Consider the following 16,695-nt stretch of genomic DNA (forward strand, 5'->3'; position numbering starts at 1 on the left):
TCGTCAGTTGCCCGCTAATTATTAATATAAGCGTAGTGCATTGGGATGCTGATCAAGCAAGCGAATTACAGATATTGTTAGCTTTGTAAATGTGTAAGATATAAAACATTGTTATCGCACTGGTGGGGCGAGAATGATGTTTAGCTGGGAAAAAAGTAAACTCACAGGAGTGGTAATCAGTTCTGTGCGCGCCTGAAGACTCTAGACCAAAACTTGGACCCTACTATTGCTGGTATGGTTTGAAAATAAGCAACATTCGTTTCCTTTTGTTTATTCAAGAAGGAAACTCCGTTACACATGATATGCGCGGTAGCACCAAAACACTTGACATCGATATATATATGTGGGCAGTAAAAAGACTAAACGTTACTCACATTATCGAAGTACTACAAAATATCACGATACAAAGATAAGATAGCTATCCTCCATAACTATAAGTTTCATTCCACTGTAAATATACATCTTAAAAATATACAAATATTAACTTAATTGCAAAAATCCGATATAAAAATTCATTTGTACGATAATAATGCAAGATAGAATAAAATAACCGTGAAATATGGGTGTTAATTAAAGTCCGGGACAACAGCCGCCTCTCGTCCCGATTTAGAATGTTGGTATTTTGCAACTTGCGACGGCTCGAAATTATAATATCTACCGACAAAGACAAAAATGTTTGTCGTATTTTCGAGAGTATATTGCATACAAAAAGTGTCCCATAATAATGAAGAATGCCGAAATCAAAATGAGAAGTCCGAATTGATCCGGATGTGGAAGAGCAATTACCAAAACAAAGTGAATCATATCCATGAAATTGTTGATAGAACTTTGAACGCCGTTCACGACACCTCTTTCTTCTTCGACTACTTGTTCTTGGAAGAGCTGAGTAACCGACAAATCAAAAGTCCAAAGACCTATTCTAGCCAGAACTGCACCTGCCATAAGCATCGATAAAGATAAATAGGATGATGGTGGGTCAACGCCGTCCATACATTTGAGAAATAAACTTGAATTTGAATTAGTTGTCCCGAAGAAATCTTCTCCGAAATTACGAGAACCCAAAGCAGGCCTTGTTGGAGGTTCGAATGAAGCTGTAGTAGAGACTATATCATGTTGATTTTGAGGAAGAAGAAAAAATGGGCTTCCTGGGGCAAACACGGAATAAACGCATGGTCCCAAGGTAATGATGTGTGTCACAGATGCAAACTGACCAGTGCGAATTAACCCAAACTTTTTACACACTGGTATAAAGGCAAATGTTGCAATAATTCCAGTAATTGCACTGGCACCCATGAGAAGACCGACAAAAAATTCACTAAAGCACTGGTTATAAGCGTAGGAAACAGTTATCGAATCAAATCCGAGCACAGTCATATAAAGACAGGAAAGTCCCAATCCAGCGAGTGCGACTGACTGGAACATAAAGATTCCCCACCCCTTAGGAATAATGATTATAAAATAGAATGCAGTTTTCCACCAAGAAGAGGATTGATCTGAGGGTTTCTTGGTTGTGGAGTTGTCTGTAGAACCGTAACCGGCTTTTTCATTTTTTGGGTGCGATGAAATTAGTGTCTCGTCATCAGCATCTGAGTCGTTACCAGGCGGTTCTTCAACAGAATCCGTATATGACCCTGAGGCCGATTCTAGCAGAGGTGCCTTATCGTCAGATGAAACAGTGTCTGATTCGTCCTTGATAGGTTGAAGAATTTTCTTACGAGCAAGCGCCGGAGTATTTCTGTAAACGATTTGCAACATTATGTACTCTATGATCATTGAAATCAAGTTCCACCCTGCAACAAAAGCTATCCCGAAAGTCATTGATAGAAGTGTAATTATCTGACCACAGACCATCGGAGCAATGAGTTTTGTGAATAAATCGATTCTTCGGAGCATTGAATTCAGTCTTGTCAGTAATGCTTGGTCTCCGTCGGCTATGACCACAATCCAATCCTTTTCAATGATTATTCGGTTAGCAGTGTAAGCCAAATGTGCTATGGAGCCTAGAATAACAGCTGCTATTTTTGAAAATAGTAAATACCAATCTCCCGGCACAACTGCAAGCTTATTCACCAATAAAACTGCAGCACAAGCAACAATTGCGAGATCTTGTGAGACGACTCCAACACGAGCAGCAGGGAGTCGTCTGCTTCGGTCTATCATGTTTCCAATCATTGGCCCCAATATCAAAACCGACCCTGCTAATGACAGTCCGTAGATTGCCGGGAGAAGTAGACTATCCGATGCCAGGTCCATTAGAAACAGAGCAGCCGCAAATTTCCACATTCGGTCGCTCCATGTCGATAGAAAGTGACTGATATAAATGAGCCTGGACTTATTAACCATGGTTATTTTACTTAAATAATTTATCTGTATATAAAGCAAGTATTAGTTTTGCACCACAATTGTACGCAAAATTAGGCAATTCTACATATATATATATATGTATTATGATATACTGTATATTGTGCTCGATAAAACTCGGAACAATCTTTTCTGGGATTTCTCGAATCATGACTGTACGAAATTAGAACATTTTATCATATTGAATGAAATGGATATTGTATGAGTATTTGCATTAATGTGAGATGTTACGTTCATACGGCGGCCCTGATTTTTATAATAGTAGGATGTGTATTGATGGTTATCTCAGAGAAAAAGTGTGTAATAAATGTAATCAGCATTAAACAATTTTTATTTAGCAAGCTAATATCTTAGTTTTGGGCTTTCAACAGATCAACTAGAACTTGCCAGTTGAGAAGTTCCCATTTCCTTTTCAAATAAAAAAGTCAAAGAGCTTGAGTGACATATTATTCTATCAATTTCGCTATTGACCCAAATAAAATATCAAATCTAAAATATTTATTATAGCAGGCTATTAATTTCTAAGTGCTATATGTGACTGGTAACAAATCATGCCTCTTTTGTAGGCTACATGAAATTCGATAACGCAAGAACATAACAAAATCCAGTAGAAAAAATTTAAAAAAAAATTCAGTAACAATGCCCAACTTTATTCACTTAAAATTTTCTGATTACTCAATGAGTCATCCAAGGCGTAGTTACAACGTATTCTGCACTTAAATGTAGCATTGTAGGCTATACATACACAAGTTCTGCTCAATTTCATCAAAACACAGATTTGCAAAAACGCTTTGCGCTCAACAACTTCTGCCTCCGCATTAATCGTTAATTCAATTATTGTAGGCCTCGAACCACGGAAAGACATGGAAATCTTGTAATCGGAAGCGCAGCACACGAATTGATTCCGGTCGTTACCACATTGAAGGAATCGAATTTCTTTAAACTTATTTCCGTTACCAGTAATCCGGAAAGAATTTAATTTTCCGGAATAGTCTGAAATCAACGAATTTGCTCGATTAACTGAAACCACCATTTGATTTTCCACATTTGAACGTGGCCTGTCGATAAACTGAATATATATAGCAGCAGGAAGTGTAGTCGACTAATGCATACATGAACTTTTCCTGAGTAATGACTTTAAGTTGTCTTCCATGATCATAAGTTAGTCACGAGGCGCTCTTTCGCAGTGTTACTTCGTTTCCTCTTAAGAAGGCCTAGTACAATGACAGATGCGCTCGCCGATGGAGCTATTATTGACTTCTAAAAGATTAAAACCAATGTTTGTGCCACTTAACAAACTATAACTTCCATTTAGATTTTAGATGGAGGGTTTCCGAAATACTTTCTTCCCAAATCCCGGCTAATGCGTTCTTTTTATCTAGGTATTGCTGAGCGATTTTCTGAAGCCCTAGTTACAACGGTGTTTTATCGCATATATTTTTAAATATTTCACGCAGTTAATTTTGTTTGAATCCTCATCATTGTTTAATAAAACTCTGACTTATATATAACAACAGGAGTTTGGACATTGTTTTAGCCAGCAAACAAAAATGAGAATAAAATTATCCGTACCGGTAAGCTAATTAAAAATATTTAAAAGCCACGCAATTGTCTTTAATCAGTCTGAAACGAATTTCCGCTGTCGTGATCCGGCGTCACTAGATACTGAACTTGTTTTCGTGATTTGAACTGGTGAGGCCGCTTGGCAGTTAATAGGTTTAAATCGAACTAGTCTACTCAAAATCTAGCTCTCAAACACATTGCTTGTGGCCATTCAGATTATCGCACCTATTCTCAAAAACACCTAAGTGTTTCTAATCTACAAGCGCATCCAATGCAATATTGTTCGTGCTCATCTTGCATTCAGGACCAAACAGATTAATTAATTCTTTCCATAACTCTCAAATTTTTGATATCGCGTTTCTTTCGCCACCAATCACCCTTGTTCTCAACCAATCATTATAAGCAAATGCCGCTGGATTCACGACTTACCAGGGGAAATTACAGACATGTTTCATAACACAGTAATATAAATAATCAATATGTATACAGTATATCGTAATGTTCATAGCAATAAAAATAAAACTTTCATTGTGATGTCACGAACACGTGACCAAGATTATAATATTCTCCGTGGTTGGGCATGTATGATATAATATATATCAATAATATAATCATTAACGCGAAAGCACAAAATTTTGGTGAGCAGACAAGTTTCGAAAATGCCATGGTCAATGTCAGAGAATTTATCAATAAGTTGGCCAATTGTTTCTTGAAGCTCACATCGCGTTATCAAGCGAAATTAGAAAGCGTTCTACTTACAACTCACGCGAACAAAAGTGCAATTTTTCAATTTCATTGATTGGAGACAAGATTATTATTCATTTATATTTAAAAACACGCTTGGTATTGTATTCTGATGCACACAAACATCTTGACTTTCATCTATTCAGATTGGTCCAAGGTTGTCGCCTTCGCGGGCCACAATAAGTGTCAGAAATAGGTAAACTGGACAATACAAAACAAACACTTTTATTTTGCAAACAATTTATCATTATTTGTCATTTATCGCTAAAACATGCAAAATACGCCAGAAAAATTACTTAAACATGCAAAAGTCTTTCTATATCTACGTTTAATGTAAGATTTGTAATGTAATGTAATTGTAATGTAACTCTTCACAACAGAGAAAGTGCTTCCGCAATGTAAGTGCTTTCGAACATCGATGGGGTTTCCAAAGAAAAATTTCTCAAAATTTGGAAATGCTCATTGGTCCCATGATAGCAAAATGCTATTCTAGATTATATTTGCCATAACCAGATTGATTGATTATCAAATTTTACGAAATGTAAGGTACAGGAGAGTAATTACTAATTTTTCTGACATATTAGAATCATTTTCTGTAATACTGTTTAGGCTGGTTCCAAAAATTATCACCAAATGCGATTTGTTTGATTATATTTAAATTTTTATATTTATATTTGTAAATATTTATACGCGCAATCTGCTATTGTATATAGCCTATACACACGTATGAATGTATTTTAAGCTGACACAGATTTTAGATACGTGGGCAAAATCCACGCTAAAATCTAATCTCTACCTCAGCCTGATGTTACGAGATGTCCTGCTACGAAGTCTTGAATATTATACAGTCCTGTCACAGCCTGATACCTCATTAAAAGTTTTGGTGCGTTATGATATTTTGTACCATGGCGGAGTTCAAAATAAATATCTATCTATTTCACATCAGTACACACATTAAAGCAATTAAAGTGTACAAGATAAGGCTCTGAATAAAATTACTAATTTATGTAACGGAAAACTGACATAGCTTGATCACTCGTTACGCCACAATTCATCGCAAGCAAACACATAGCTGATCAAATTTATTTACTTATTCGACTGCAAATGTTGTTCATCTGATCACGTGAGATGAATTAGCTTGCGTATTCAGGTTTGTGAGTGAGTGTATGACGCACTTGGTGAACAATTTCCAGGCATTTGACCAGTGTTATACCATGGCTCGTTTTTACTTTCTATCGTAGGCTCGCTTCGAAAATCGTTTCGTGGACGCCTGATTCTGGAGGGCACAAGACCTTGTGGTACACACGAAATTTTGGCAAGATTTATCGGTGTCTCGAAAATGTCGTATCCCACTTCTTCAACTCGGGACAAGTAGGACACGACATTTTTGAGACGCCCAGAATTTATGTGAGACTGTCAAGCTTTGGCGATCGTCTGTACCTTAGCGGAGTTTGAAATAAATTATTTAATTGAGTTTGAACCACAGGGCTTGATTCTAAGCTAAGTTGGGAAAGCGACTGATATTTTCCGAGCAACTAATTTTCTTCATGGAACCATAGCCGATCAGCGCGTTACATGAAGTTTGATCGTTATGAATATCCGCCTGATGTCGAGTTAAAAGAAAGCGCTGCGCCGTTGCTGGGTAGACTTGCTGTTTCTTGGCTGGTATTCAATCTTTTAGATTTGTAAGTAGATACTAGTCCCAGAGTTAGAACCACAATATGACTTCATATAATTTGAAGGTAGCTCTGTGAATGCCGTAACAAGCTAGTTGGCGTAGTCATTGAAATCATGATGAACAAATCGAAGCTGATTTACGTCAGTCATTTTCTATCGGCATGGGGGGACCGGATGTGGAATTTTGCAGTTGCAATTTTTCTCATGGATCTAGCATCCGAATCTTTACTTTTGCCAGCTGTATTTGGCTTAACACTATCGGGTTCTGTTCTCATGTTTGGGCCGTTGGTCGGGGAATGGATTGATCGATCTCCTCGTTTACGTGCAGCACAGACGTCTTTGATCACACAGAACAGCACAGTTGCAGCGTGCGCTATCATTCTTCTGGTGCAGAAAATCGCCCATATAGAAAGTAATGCATTCCTTCTTTTTGTGAAGATAAGTGCAGTATTCCTGGGTGCAATTGCAAGACTTGCAAGTGTGGCTTCATCCATTATAGTCCAGAAAGATTGGATTGTGGTTATCGCAGGTGGAGATGAAACATTTTTAACATCATTAAATGCAATGTTGAGGCGAATTGATTTGTGTACAAAATTTCTGGCACCTCTTGTCTGTGGACAACTTATTACTCTTGTTTCATTGACATTTGGATGTGCATTTGTGGCTGGATGGAACCTTGTTTCAATGTTTGTGGAGTATATTTTATTACGCATTGTATATGATCACACCCCAGCTCTTGCACTCAAGGTGAAGAAATCAAGAAAGTCTAAGAGGTCTGACGATGCTTCGAATAATCCAATGCTTGTTGATTCTCCAGATGCTGACGTGGGGGAAGATTGCACAGTGAAGGATGAATTACCACTTCAAGAAATAGATAATGTGTCAAAAGAAACTCTGGTTGAATCCCCAACTGCGAACAAAGAATCTGATAAAAATGACAGTGCAAAAAATGAAAATAATCAGCAATTACAGACATCTATTTGGAGAAAAATTTTCTCTTTTCTTTTGATCATTCCCAAAGGTTGGAAGCAATATATGTCTCAATCAGTTGCCAAAGCTGGAATAGGTTTGGCATGTCTTTACATGACTGTACTGGGACTAGATGCCATCACAATTTCATATGCTTACAACCAATGCTTCAGTGAGCTCTTGGTTGGCATACTTCTTGCAGTAAGTGGTCTGACAGGAATAGTTGCCACTTTCATATTCACACCACTGAGTGCTAAAATTGGGATAATCAAAGCAGGATTATTATCATCGGTTGCCCAAATCTTAACTTTAATACCTTGTGTGATGTCTGTATTTGCACCAGGTAGTCCCTTTTTTCTTTTACCTCAAAATAAAGCACTAGAAACAACTGCCACACCCACATTCACACCATATAACACAATTGATGAAAATATCACCATTTCAAACAATCATTCCTCTATAAATGATGGTGTATTTTTGAAATGTATGGATGGTATTGATCCTCCTCCGTCCTATCTTTCCCTAACGATGCTTACTGCAGGCATAGTGCTTGCACGAATTGGTCTTTGGGGATTTGATTTGGCTGTGACACAACTCTTTCAACAACATGTTCCAGAACAAGAGAGAGGAGTTGTTGGTGGAGTACAAAGTTCCTTAAATTATTTGATGGATCTTATGCATTTTATTTTAGTAATTGCTCTTCCACAGCCAGACAAGTTTGGTATTTTAGTGATTTTGTCAGCCATTTTTGTGACAGCAGGTCATTTTTTATTTGCATTGTTTGCTCATAAAGAATTAGGGGGATTTTTATGTTGTTAAACCTTGAATACACATTCTTATTTTTCTATCTTGCCATTTGCACTTATTATGGTGACTAAACTTTATAGAATTGCTATTTTTTGCAGGAAAGTCGAGTAAACAGGCCTCTCATATTTATCCATTTGTACAATATTGCTATTAAGTATTTCTGTCAATCTTCCATACTTTTATAATTAATTCTTTACCTCCATATCTCATTTATACACAACACATATATTTAACAATTTTGATGTCTTAGCATTTATGTTTTTGAATATTGCATCGAGAATATGTATCACTTTAATAGAGGGTATTGTATAGGATCAATGTTAAACTCGTGTCTGTAAATCATTTGATGATATTGCAATGCTAGGATAACCCAGCTGTTTTTCTTATTTGAATTCACCATATTCAAAATAGTGCCGACTGCTGTTATAATTATTAGTATTCCGGAGTGCCTCTTAACTGCTGTAATTTGCTTTCCCATGACTACACCAAATAAAAGTTAACTCGCGAATGCACTGGTCTCTATCCTACTTGCTAGAGTGTCTTTTCCCAACAATCTTCAGAGAGTTTCATTATAGTAGATAAGCAGGCTGCTAAATTTTTTCATTTTACATAGCAAAAAAAGTGGCAAGAACCTTTTCCAACCAATATTAACTGTCATTGAGCAGCTGATCCAAAGTTGGACTTTCAAATATTGCTATCCATAGCTTTACATCGGTTTTACAATATTTATTAGAATCACCAAAATATAGATTCTTAAAAATAGAAAGAGAAATTGGCATAATACCACTCGAATATATCATTATCAGCGATTTGCATACATAATTGAGTAATTAAAACAATTGACACTGAATTAGCAATGCAACTAATCACATTATCTATTGACCCTCTACTAGTTATCATAAATTGAAGGCACACGTCCGTAAAAAATGCAAATTATTGAAAACTCATGGCTGAAATTGTTCTGAATTGCAAATAAAAACGGTGTTGCTGGGTAATAATATAAATTTATAACTGTACAAGAGTCCAACATAGCGGGTTTATCTTGTGCTGTATGGTACTGTACTATTTTCGACCCCACGAGTGGTGAAACTTAAAAATACAATAAAATGTTGACAATTGTACTTCACCAATACCCATGCTAAGAATTGTAGTAATAAGGTTTTAGTTCTATTAAATCCCCTTATTTAGACAAATCAAATTCTACCCTGAATATTGAAAACTATGCTAACACATTTGAAAAGAATACAAAAATGATTAATACACCAAAATTTAAAATTAAGCCAATCAAAGAAACGGTGAATAAGAAAAACGTAATGAAAATGATAGGTCATGATGTTTTCTTAGTAAATATGGTGGATTTGGTTAATGGAACAAGGAAAAGGAACAAAACACTGAAGGCCAATCATTATAAATTCAACGACAATTTGCTGACTCAAAGCATGAAATCCCACACTTGCAAACTAAAGACTTGGATGCTGTCAATATCAGTACCAGTTGAGTTGAATGGAACAGTTTATAATACACCCAAAGGCCAATGAGCTAAACCTAGTTTGAATCATTAAATATATATAGTACGTTACTTCAGTACTATAGCAGGTTTCAGTATTGCATGTCGCGGATTCTATTATCACATCAGCTAATAATGATGAACATAGCTAGCTTTTAAGTCTCTGAACAGAGTATTTGGGTGAATGATTGTACAATACGATAAAGAAGAGGTACCGTATCACATAAAATGATAATAATTATGCAATAACAAATTGCTACGATGCGGCCTCCTGAGTCTTTTGAATCTTACTGAATGGAACAGGACTTCCCTGAGCAACCCATGAATATCCACGACGTTGATTTTCATTGGATTCAGCCTGTAATATTAAAAAGTCAAATAAAATACAGAATAGAAAGAAAATAGTAACGCGACACACTTCAAATATGATCAGAAAGCTATGGATTGATATGAAATAATGTTAATCAGAGGTGCTCCAGAAGTATGCGCACCAAGATGCCGCACAACCTAAATCCTAACCGGTACATACTATGTTCAGGTTGTGCACCATCTTGGTGCGCATACTTCTGGAGAACCTAATCAAATCCCAAGCAGATATAGGTCATTTTGAATATTACAGCACTTCGAAACGTTTTTCTGCTATTGCTTGGAGGCCCAAATAAAACAATTTTAAAACATCCTAATGAAAGACTATATCAAATCAAATCAGTCAAAAGCATAAGGTCAATCATTTCTGTAACACTTTTCTGATCAACCAAATCACTTTTCTTATCAAAAAAAACTTTCGATCAATATTGTTTTTAGTGCTGATTAATAAGTAATAAAATATCATATGGAATTAAGAATTTGACAAGTTTTATCTATATATGGATAAAGATACAGCAAAAATATCCTGAGCAGAAAAATGTTCCCCTCTAACAAAAAAAAGTTTTCTCACAGAACGTTAATTCTCCATCACTCTATAATACCCCAAATCAGGTTAGTTAGCAAAAACATGAAACTAAGACGCAAAACTGAAATCGCAAAAATGAGCATTATGAACACATTTTTTATTTAAGTCTGCAAACAATCACTCTTCATGCTGGCAAAACAAAATGATATTATATCACATCAAACATTTGTTTTTTTTTTGATATATGTCATTAAAATGAAATTAATGATTATTAATTGGATTAATTAACTACTTAATTTTGAAATTCTTTCTAAACCTTGGGTTCATTGATGGTTTTTAACATCGATATTTTCCGACTTGCATGTAATTTTTCTTCGTGATGTATAAACCTGTAAAGTTTGAAATTCTTAAGGTTAGACCTTTAACAATTTATGTAATTAGATAGAATTTTTATATTTATTCGAGATGGCTGAATAATATAGCCTTTCAGTTATCACTCCCGAACAAGTAATAGAACTAAAATACGTAAGATCGGAATAAACTTATGGCCTAACCCTAACCTGGTACACACACTACGGGAGCACCCATGCAAGACACTTAGTACAGCTATTGTAAGTCTATTCCTAACGCATGAAAATCAGTGACCCAATAGTTCAATTACTACCCCCACAACTCGTAAAGTTTGCACATCTTGGAACATGAAAAAAAATCTTTGCTTGATATATTTTATATTGTTTTTATACATGATAAACTGAAATGAGACCAAATTGAAAACGAGAATATCGGTCAGAGACCGAAGACTCATCGATCGAAAGTTAGGGGATCCCCCGAAACAGCGCTCTTACTCCATAGTGACACCTTGTGTCCCATTACTAATTAATCAATACCTCGCTAATTATACAACATAATTCATCCAAAATCAATAGGCTTCTAGTACGACATATAATGAATGCACATGCAAAATCTTGAGCAGATTCAATCTCGCTTTCGTGAGATATCGCGTGCATCTAACAGACAAATACCTATCAACATACTTACCGATTAAAATCGATAAGCAACAAAATATTATTCCTGGTTGAAGCTCCAACATATAATTTATGGTAACTTACTCATATTTTTTACAAGTACCTAATCCATTTTTACAATAAAAACTCGTTTTTTGCACCCAAATTAATCTTTGACTAACTTTCAGCTGGGCTATTAATTCTGTATCTTTTACAAACCTTAATTCATATGGATCATCTGTCTTGGGTGGATCATATAAATGTAATTTACTGGCATCAATACTTTCAACTACCCTGGCTTTATAAGCAGTAAGTTCACTTTCATATCTGAAAAAAAAAAATTCATATGTATATTTAGAAATAATCGACTTGGACAACGCCTCAAGTTGTGCCAGTTTGAAAAAAAAATGTCACTCGAAACATCTGTCCTTGAGGTCTTAACACAAATTTTTGTTTTACACCATTGAACCACCAACATTTGGTTTGGTTTACACCACTGAATGTACTTGAGGACAGGTACAAATGATCATATTTTGACACAAATGTGGTACAACAAGCCCTATTTGTTACAGACAACCACTGCCACCAAGAAGAAAACAGATTACAAACAGGACATAGTTCACACAAGTGACTACTTTTTGAAAGCTTGACCTGAACAAAAGATTGAATTTATTTTATAATGGCGTAGTAATTTCCAGAATAAGTTACTAATGTAAACTAACAGTTACCTTTGTGAAGGTTTTGGTTATAGTCTCAATTCTAACAATAATAATTTCCTATTAATAATACAACTCTTTTCATTGACATGTAAAAAGGTCAAAACAACATGCAAATTGTTTGGCATCAAAACAATTTTTCTACTTACAATGCTGCTGCTTTAGTATTTAAAGGAAGTTGTGTATCGATTTTAAAAAATATACGACGAAGGAAAAGAAGAACATTCCAAATGTGGTTGACATTTCGCCTGAAATACAAATAGTATGTTATATATGTTGACTGACAATGATCAAGCACATCCAAGCATATCAGGCATTGATAAATGAAAAAAAAATCCAAAATTAAAATATGATATTTTTTTCTAATATTAATTATATTGATGGTCTCAAAATAATTGGGATATATAAACATTCAAATCAGAACAAAATTTAAAATTATTTATTCTGCTGGAAGTATGAACATCCCTGAAGTTTGTATAGTAAAAATTAATTTCATGTTATCTGTGATATTGACATTATCCTTGGAGGAATATTTTAAATTGTTTCAAATACATTTAAAATAAAAAAATCATACTTCCATTTTGGAAAAGCACGTTTCACATCAAGTTCAAATGATTTTGGATCAATGAGTGGATGAAACGGTGGATTGACGAAGACGATGCGCTGCAAAATAAAATTTATCATAAACGTAATAACAGCAACTATAGATAGTGAGCTCTAAATAATTCTTGGCATGTCTTACGATACAGGCAGTGTTGTTAAGCACTCCTCGTAAGAATAAGCCCTGTTGAGAGAGAGAGAATAGCCATTGTCACGCAAGAAAATTTTTTACAACTTGCATACTGACAGAGAGTAACAATTTTATAATATGTTGAGAGAAAGTCCATGCATCTCAAACTGGATAACTAATACACTTATCATAGGATAGGATTTACATATTTATCTCGAGGAGAGGAAAGCCGATAGGACAGTAAATCATATGGCGAACCCCGGCCGCTTTACCAGTCCCTGTCGGGTATGGGATCAGTTAGGCAGTTATTTGTTTTCGGAAGCATGGACTTGATGGTGGAGGAAGCCATAATGGACCATTACGTGAACCACCCTTCGGTGGCGAGGAGTCCAGCAATCATCTCGTACATAGCTATGCCCGCATGGGATTTTAACCCACGCAGGGTAATCAGAGGTGCAGTGGCAAGCATATTCCTAGCGCTTAGCATGATGCGCCACATTGCCGAGCCGAATTGATAACCAAACAAGAAGGCATGGTCAACATTTTAACTAAGTTTCCTCATTGGCTTTCCTCTCTCTCAGGATATATATGAAGATCCTGAGCATTACTTATAAATTTGGAACAAGTATTGGTTCCGAACTTTTTCTATTCGCAGACTATTTTACCAAAGAACGGATAAAAGCATCAATGATACAAATAAATCTATCGTTTATTATGTAAAACCCACCGGGCAGTCACCATCTGGATAGTTAGCTGGTATCAGTACACAGAATTTGAATATTCCATCCTGGTATAAACCATGCCGTATGAAAATTACTCCAAACCAAACTGTAAATTAACCCAATTAGACAAATTATTTTAAAGCAAAGATATTGACAAGCAGTAACTAACAGTTGCAATAAGTAAGATGGATATAATTCTTATCAACTTAATATTTCAATTTATTATGCCGGTATAATTTAGAAATAGAAGAAAAATCATATCCATGAAACTCCATTTAAAATGATGATTATATTAAAAATTGAATATATTTGTATTGTGCAGCAATACCAGCCATTTGTCTTAATATTTTAAAAATTTAAAAAAGGAATAGAATAAATATACTCACCTAGAGGAGATCTCGCAGATGGTATAACGTATATTCCTGGTAGATTTTGTTTTCTTAGCAGATTACTGTGAAATTAAATGTATTTTTTACGCTCTGCTCATACTATGAAAGTTTAGTATTATTGATTGGGAGAATGTAGAGTGATTATTACAATCCTTAGTTCTTGCAAAATGGAAAATCACTTGTACTGATTATGCTAAAGCAGCATATTGCTTATTTATGCAGCAATGCAATAATCACCACTAACTCCGTAACTTTATGCAACATACAATTGATAGAGCCATCTATTCTTGCTGCACAGTTGGCAATCAAAGCAAACAATATTATACAAAAAAAACTATTATGGTACTAAAATTTACTTACTATTCTGCCATTAACGAATATTCCAGAAAGAAAGGTCCATATGTTTGATGTGTTGGATTGTTGATGTTTTGCATGGGCTGTGGAGGTAATACTTTACGAGGCGGAGTGGCCATGATGCAAATATATGATAAAGTAATATATATTATATTACATCTAGAATGATAATACATGGAAATAATGTCGTGCAGCAGGTCTGTCATTTCAGTTATACAATTGCAAATTTTGAAGTTATCCTGATTGCAGTGGTTGAGTAATCCGGCAGTTGCGCTGTTTTGGACAATGAATAAAGCAGCAAATTTATCTCTTTCTACTAGCCTGACAACCTTGCACTGCTGTAAGTGAGCATTGTCTTTCAGTTATGTACATATGTAGATACCGTAACTGTTTAGTCAAAGGCTAGATCAGTGGTTCCCAAACGATTTTTAAAAAAATTCTTAACGGACACCTTGCAATTTTTTTTATTGCTTACCGGACTTGTGCACTAAACCAATATATTAAAACAGTGTTTTCCAGTCCGAGTCCGCGGTCTCCAATGAGTTAAAATTTTCTAAGTAAAAGTAGAAAACAACAGCGGTACCTACCGTAATATAAAACATTTGTTAAGCTAGCTGAGAATCACGAAATTGGAACTGACAGAATCCCAGAAAATCCCCACGCGTAAAATTTAATGCTCCCACTCATTTTTTAATAGAAGTTGTAAATTTTGGTTAGTTTTGCAATAGCAGAGAGAGAGAGAGAGTTTATTCCATTTTGTTAAACGGTTAAACTAGGAAAATAATGCATACATATATAAAAATTAATTTCGATGTCAATATTTCGATACCTCTCATGTTTGTTTACTAAATACAATATTAACACGTCTTTCTTATTTTCTATTATAAAAGCGAACCTATTAGGCCGCGAGCCGAGGCCATTTATCTTTCAGTTTCGTAGCGCACATCAGGTAACTACCTGAAAATGATTTTAAAATGTTCCTTAGAAATTTAGTAACAAATATTGCCTTGTTCCCACTTCCAAAAGTTGCACGTTTTACAGAAAAGACGCTTTTACTACAATAAATATGTGTTACCATCTGTCCTATTTTCTCTGCTTTTCCGGTATCATGGGCCAATGAACGCCGACTTCTGCACGACGTAACAGTCAAGTTAGTCAGCTGTAGGTGGATCCCCAGTGGTCGGATGAATATCAGATGTACTACAACTGCTCGCTTTTGCGTTGAGTAGCCTTTCCATAGTTTTTTTCAGTTACCGGTAATATTAGTTCAGTTATTCTAAGGAGGTGTTGAAAAGTATAGGTAAGATATTAAACACTTGTATATCCTTACCATAACAACCAATTTTAGTTGAGCACTAGCCCATAAGACGTTGTTAAATAGGTACCGTATGGTGCGGTAACTCCAAGGAAGGCTATACCTAGAATAATAGGCTATGTCACAAACAACGATATTTTCTGGCTTGCATGAAATGTTTATGATTAATTTAATGACTCTTCTTGACTATTCAGCAGACTTATACTACTATATAGGCCACAGCATATTTGGAAATAGAAATGAATGGCTGTTTCTGTAATGCACGGTTGTGTGAAAGAGAAGAAATTAATCAATTTTACTAATGTCGGTTGGTCTAAATCTAAATTCATAGAGTCGACAAGAACCTGGGAAGCAATGATAAGTTATGCCGGAGTGGAAAGGAAGGTAGCATTGAAAACGACTGAGAGGTGAGAAATCAAGTTGTAGACAAACAGTTTATGTTTCAAAATATAGTCTATAGTCCATACTCATACTGTCATAGGACATTTCAGACTGTGATATATCAAAATTTAGTGTAGATATACCGGTAGTCTAGTAATGGTATGCAAACACTGCTGAACTGTAGTACATGCAATGAGCATATACCGGTATACGCTCATTTAGTACATCAGATAAAATGCATTATGTATTCAAGGTATTAGTTAGTATTTAGGGGTATTTTTAAAATCATGCTGCTCCAAATATTATTTTCTTCCTTATTTTAGATACTGTACTACAAAAGAAAACGGCAATGTTCCACCAATCCGACCTAACGCAGGCTCTGATCCCTGCTGCTATCAGTGCTATAAAATGGATTAAACAAGAAGTCTTGAAGCTTAAAGGTATATGAGAATCATAATAGTTGCAAACAGCTTAGATGGGCTATTCATATTGAAATACTTTAGCACTTTTCTGCAATTGGAACTGCCCATCAAATTCATGTTGGAGACTTCATTGAGATTTTCA

At 35.4% G+C, this 16,695-nt stretch overlaps 2 protein-coding genes and 1 pseudogene across 4 annotated transcripts; 1 reads left to right on the forward strand and 2 right to left on the reverse strand.

Moving 5' to 3' along the window:
• Window positions 1–423: 423 nt before the first annotated feature.
• On the reverse strand, window positions 424–2,371 carry LOC120329664 (ferroportin pseudogene; annotated as a pseudogene).
• A 3,470-nt stretch (window positions 2,372–5,841) lies between these two features.
• Window positions 5,842–8,591, forward strand: LOC120329673 (ferroportin-like). Its single transcript, XM_039396405.2, has one exon. The coding sequence runs from the start codon at window positions 6,460–6,462 to the stop codon at window positions 8,131–8,133; it is 1,674 nt and encodes a 557-aa protein (XP_039252339.2). The 5' UTR covers window positions 5,842–6,459; the 3' UTR covers window positions 8,134–8,591.
• A 235-nt stretch (window positions 8,592–8,826) lies between these two features.
• Window positions 8,827–14,661, reverse strand: LOC120329674 (AKT-interacting protein-like). Of its 3 annotated transcripts, none has more exons than XM_039396408.2 (8): window positions 14,442–14,661; window positions 14,079–14,143; window positions 13,698–13,798; window positions 12,815–12,903; window positions 12,390–12,488; window positions 11,744–11,851; window positions 10,813–10,909; window positions 8,827–9,986 (listed from the first exon to the last, which is right to left on the reverse strand). In XM_039396408.2, the coding sequence occupies exons 1-7, from the start codon at window positions 14,639–14,641 to the stop codon at window positions 10,831–10,833; spliced, it is 741 nt and encodes a 246-aa protein (XP_039252342.2). In that variant the 5' UTR covers window positions 14,642–14,661; the 3' UTR covers window positions 8,827–9,986; window positions 10,813–10,830. The 3 variants fall into 3 exon arrangements, with proteins under 3 accessions (XP_039252342.2, XP_039252340.2, XP_039252341.2); XM_039396406.2 differs by having other exon boundaries at window positions 10,837–10,909; window positions 14,442–14,660; XM_039396407.2 differs by having other exon boundaries at window positions 10,817–10,909; window positions 14,442–14,659.
• Between the last annotated feature and the right edge of the window lie 2,034 nt (window positions 14,662–16,695).

This window comes from Styela clava, chromosome 12, assembly GCF_964204865.1.
Source record: "Styela clava chromosome 12, kaStyClav1.hap1.2, whole genome shotgun sequence".
In the NCBI taxonomy this organism is placed as follows: Eukaryota; Metazoa; Chordata; class Ascidiacea; order Stolidobranchia; family Styelidae; genus Styela; species Styela clava.

Excerpts from the sequence above, each read along its gene's own strand:
- LOC120329673 (XM_039396405.2), top strand. The coding sequence starts at position 6,460 with ATGATGAACAAATCGAAGCTGATTTACGTCAGTCATTTTCTATCGGCA.
- LOC120329674 (XM_039396406.2), bottom strand. The coding sequence starts at position 14,641 with ATGACAGACCTGCTGCACGACATTATTTCCATGTATTATCATTCTAGA. Across the intron at positions 13,799-14,078 it reads ATCTGCGAGATCTCCTCTAG|TTTGGTTTGGAGTAATTTTC; the intron begins GTGAGTATATTT and ends GTTAATTTACAG. Across the intron at positions 12,489-12,814 it reads CGTGCTTTTCCAAAATGGAA|GCGAAATGTCAACCACATTT; the intron begins GTATGATTTTTT and ends TTTGTATTTCAG.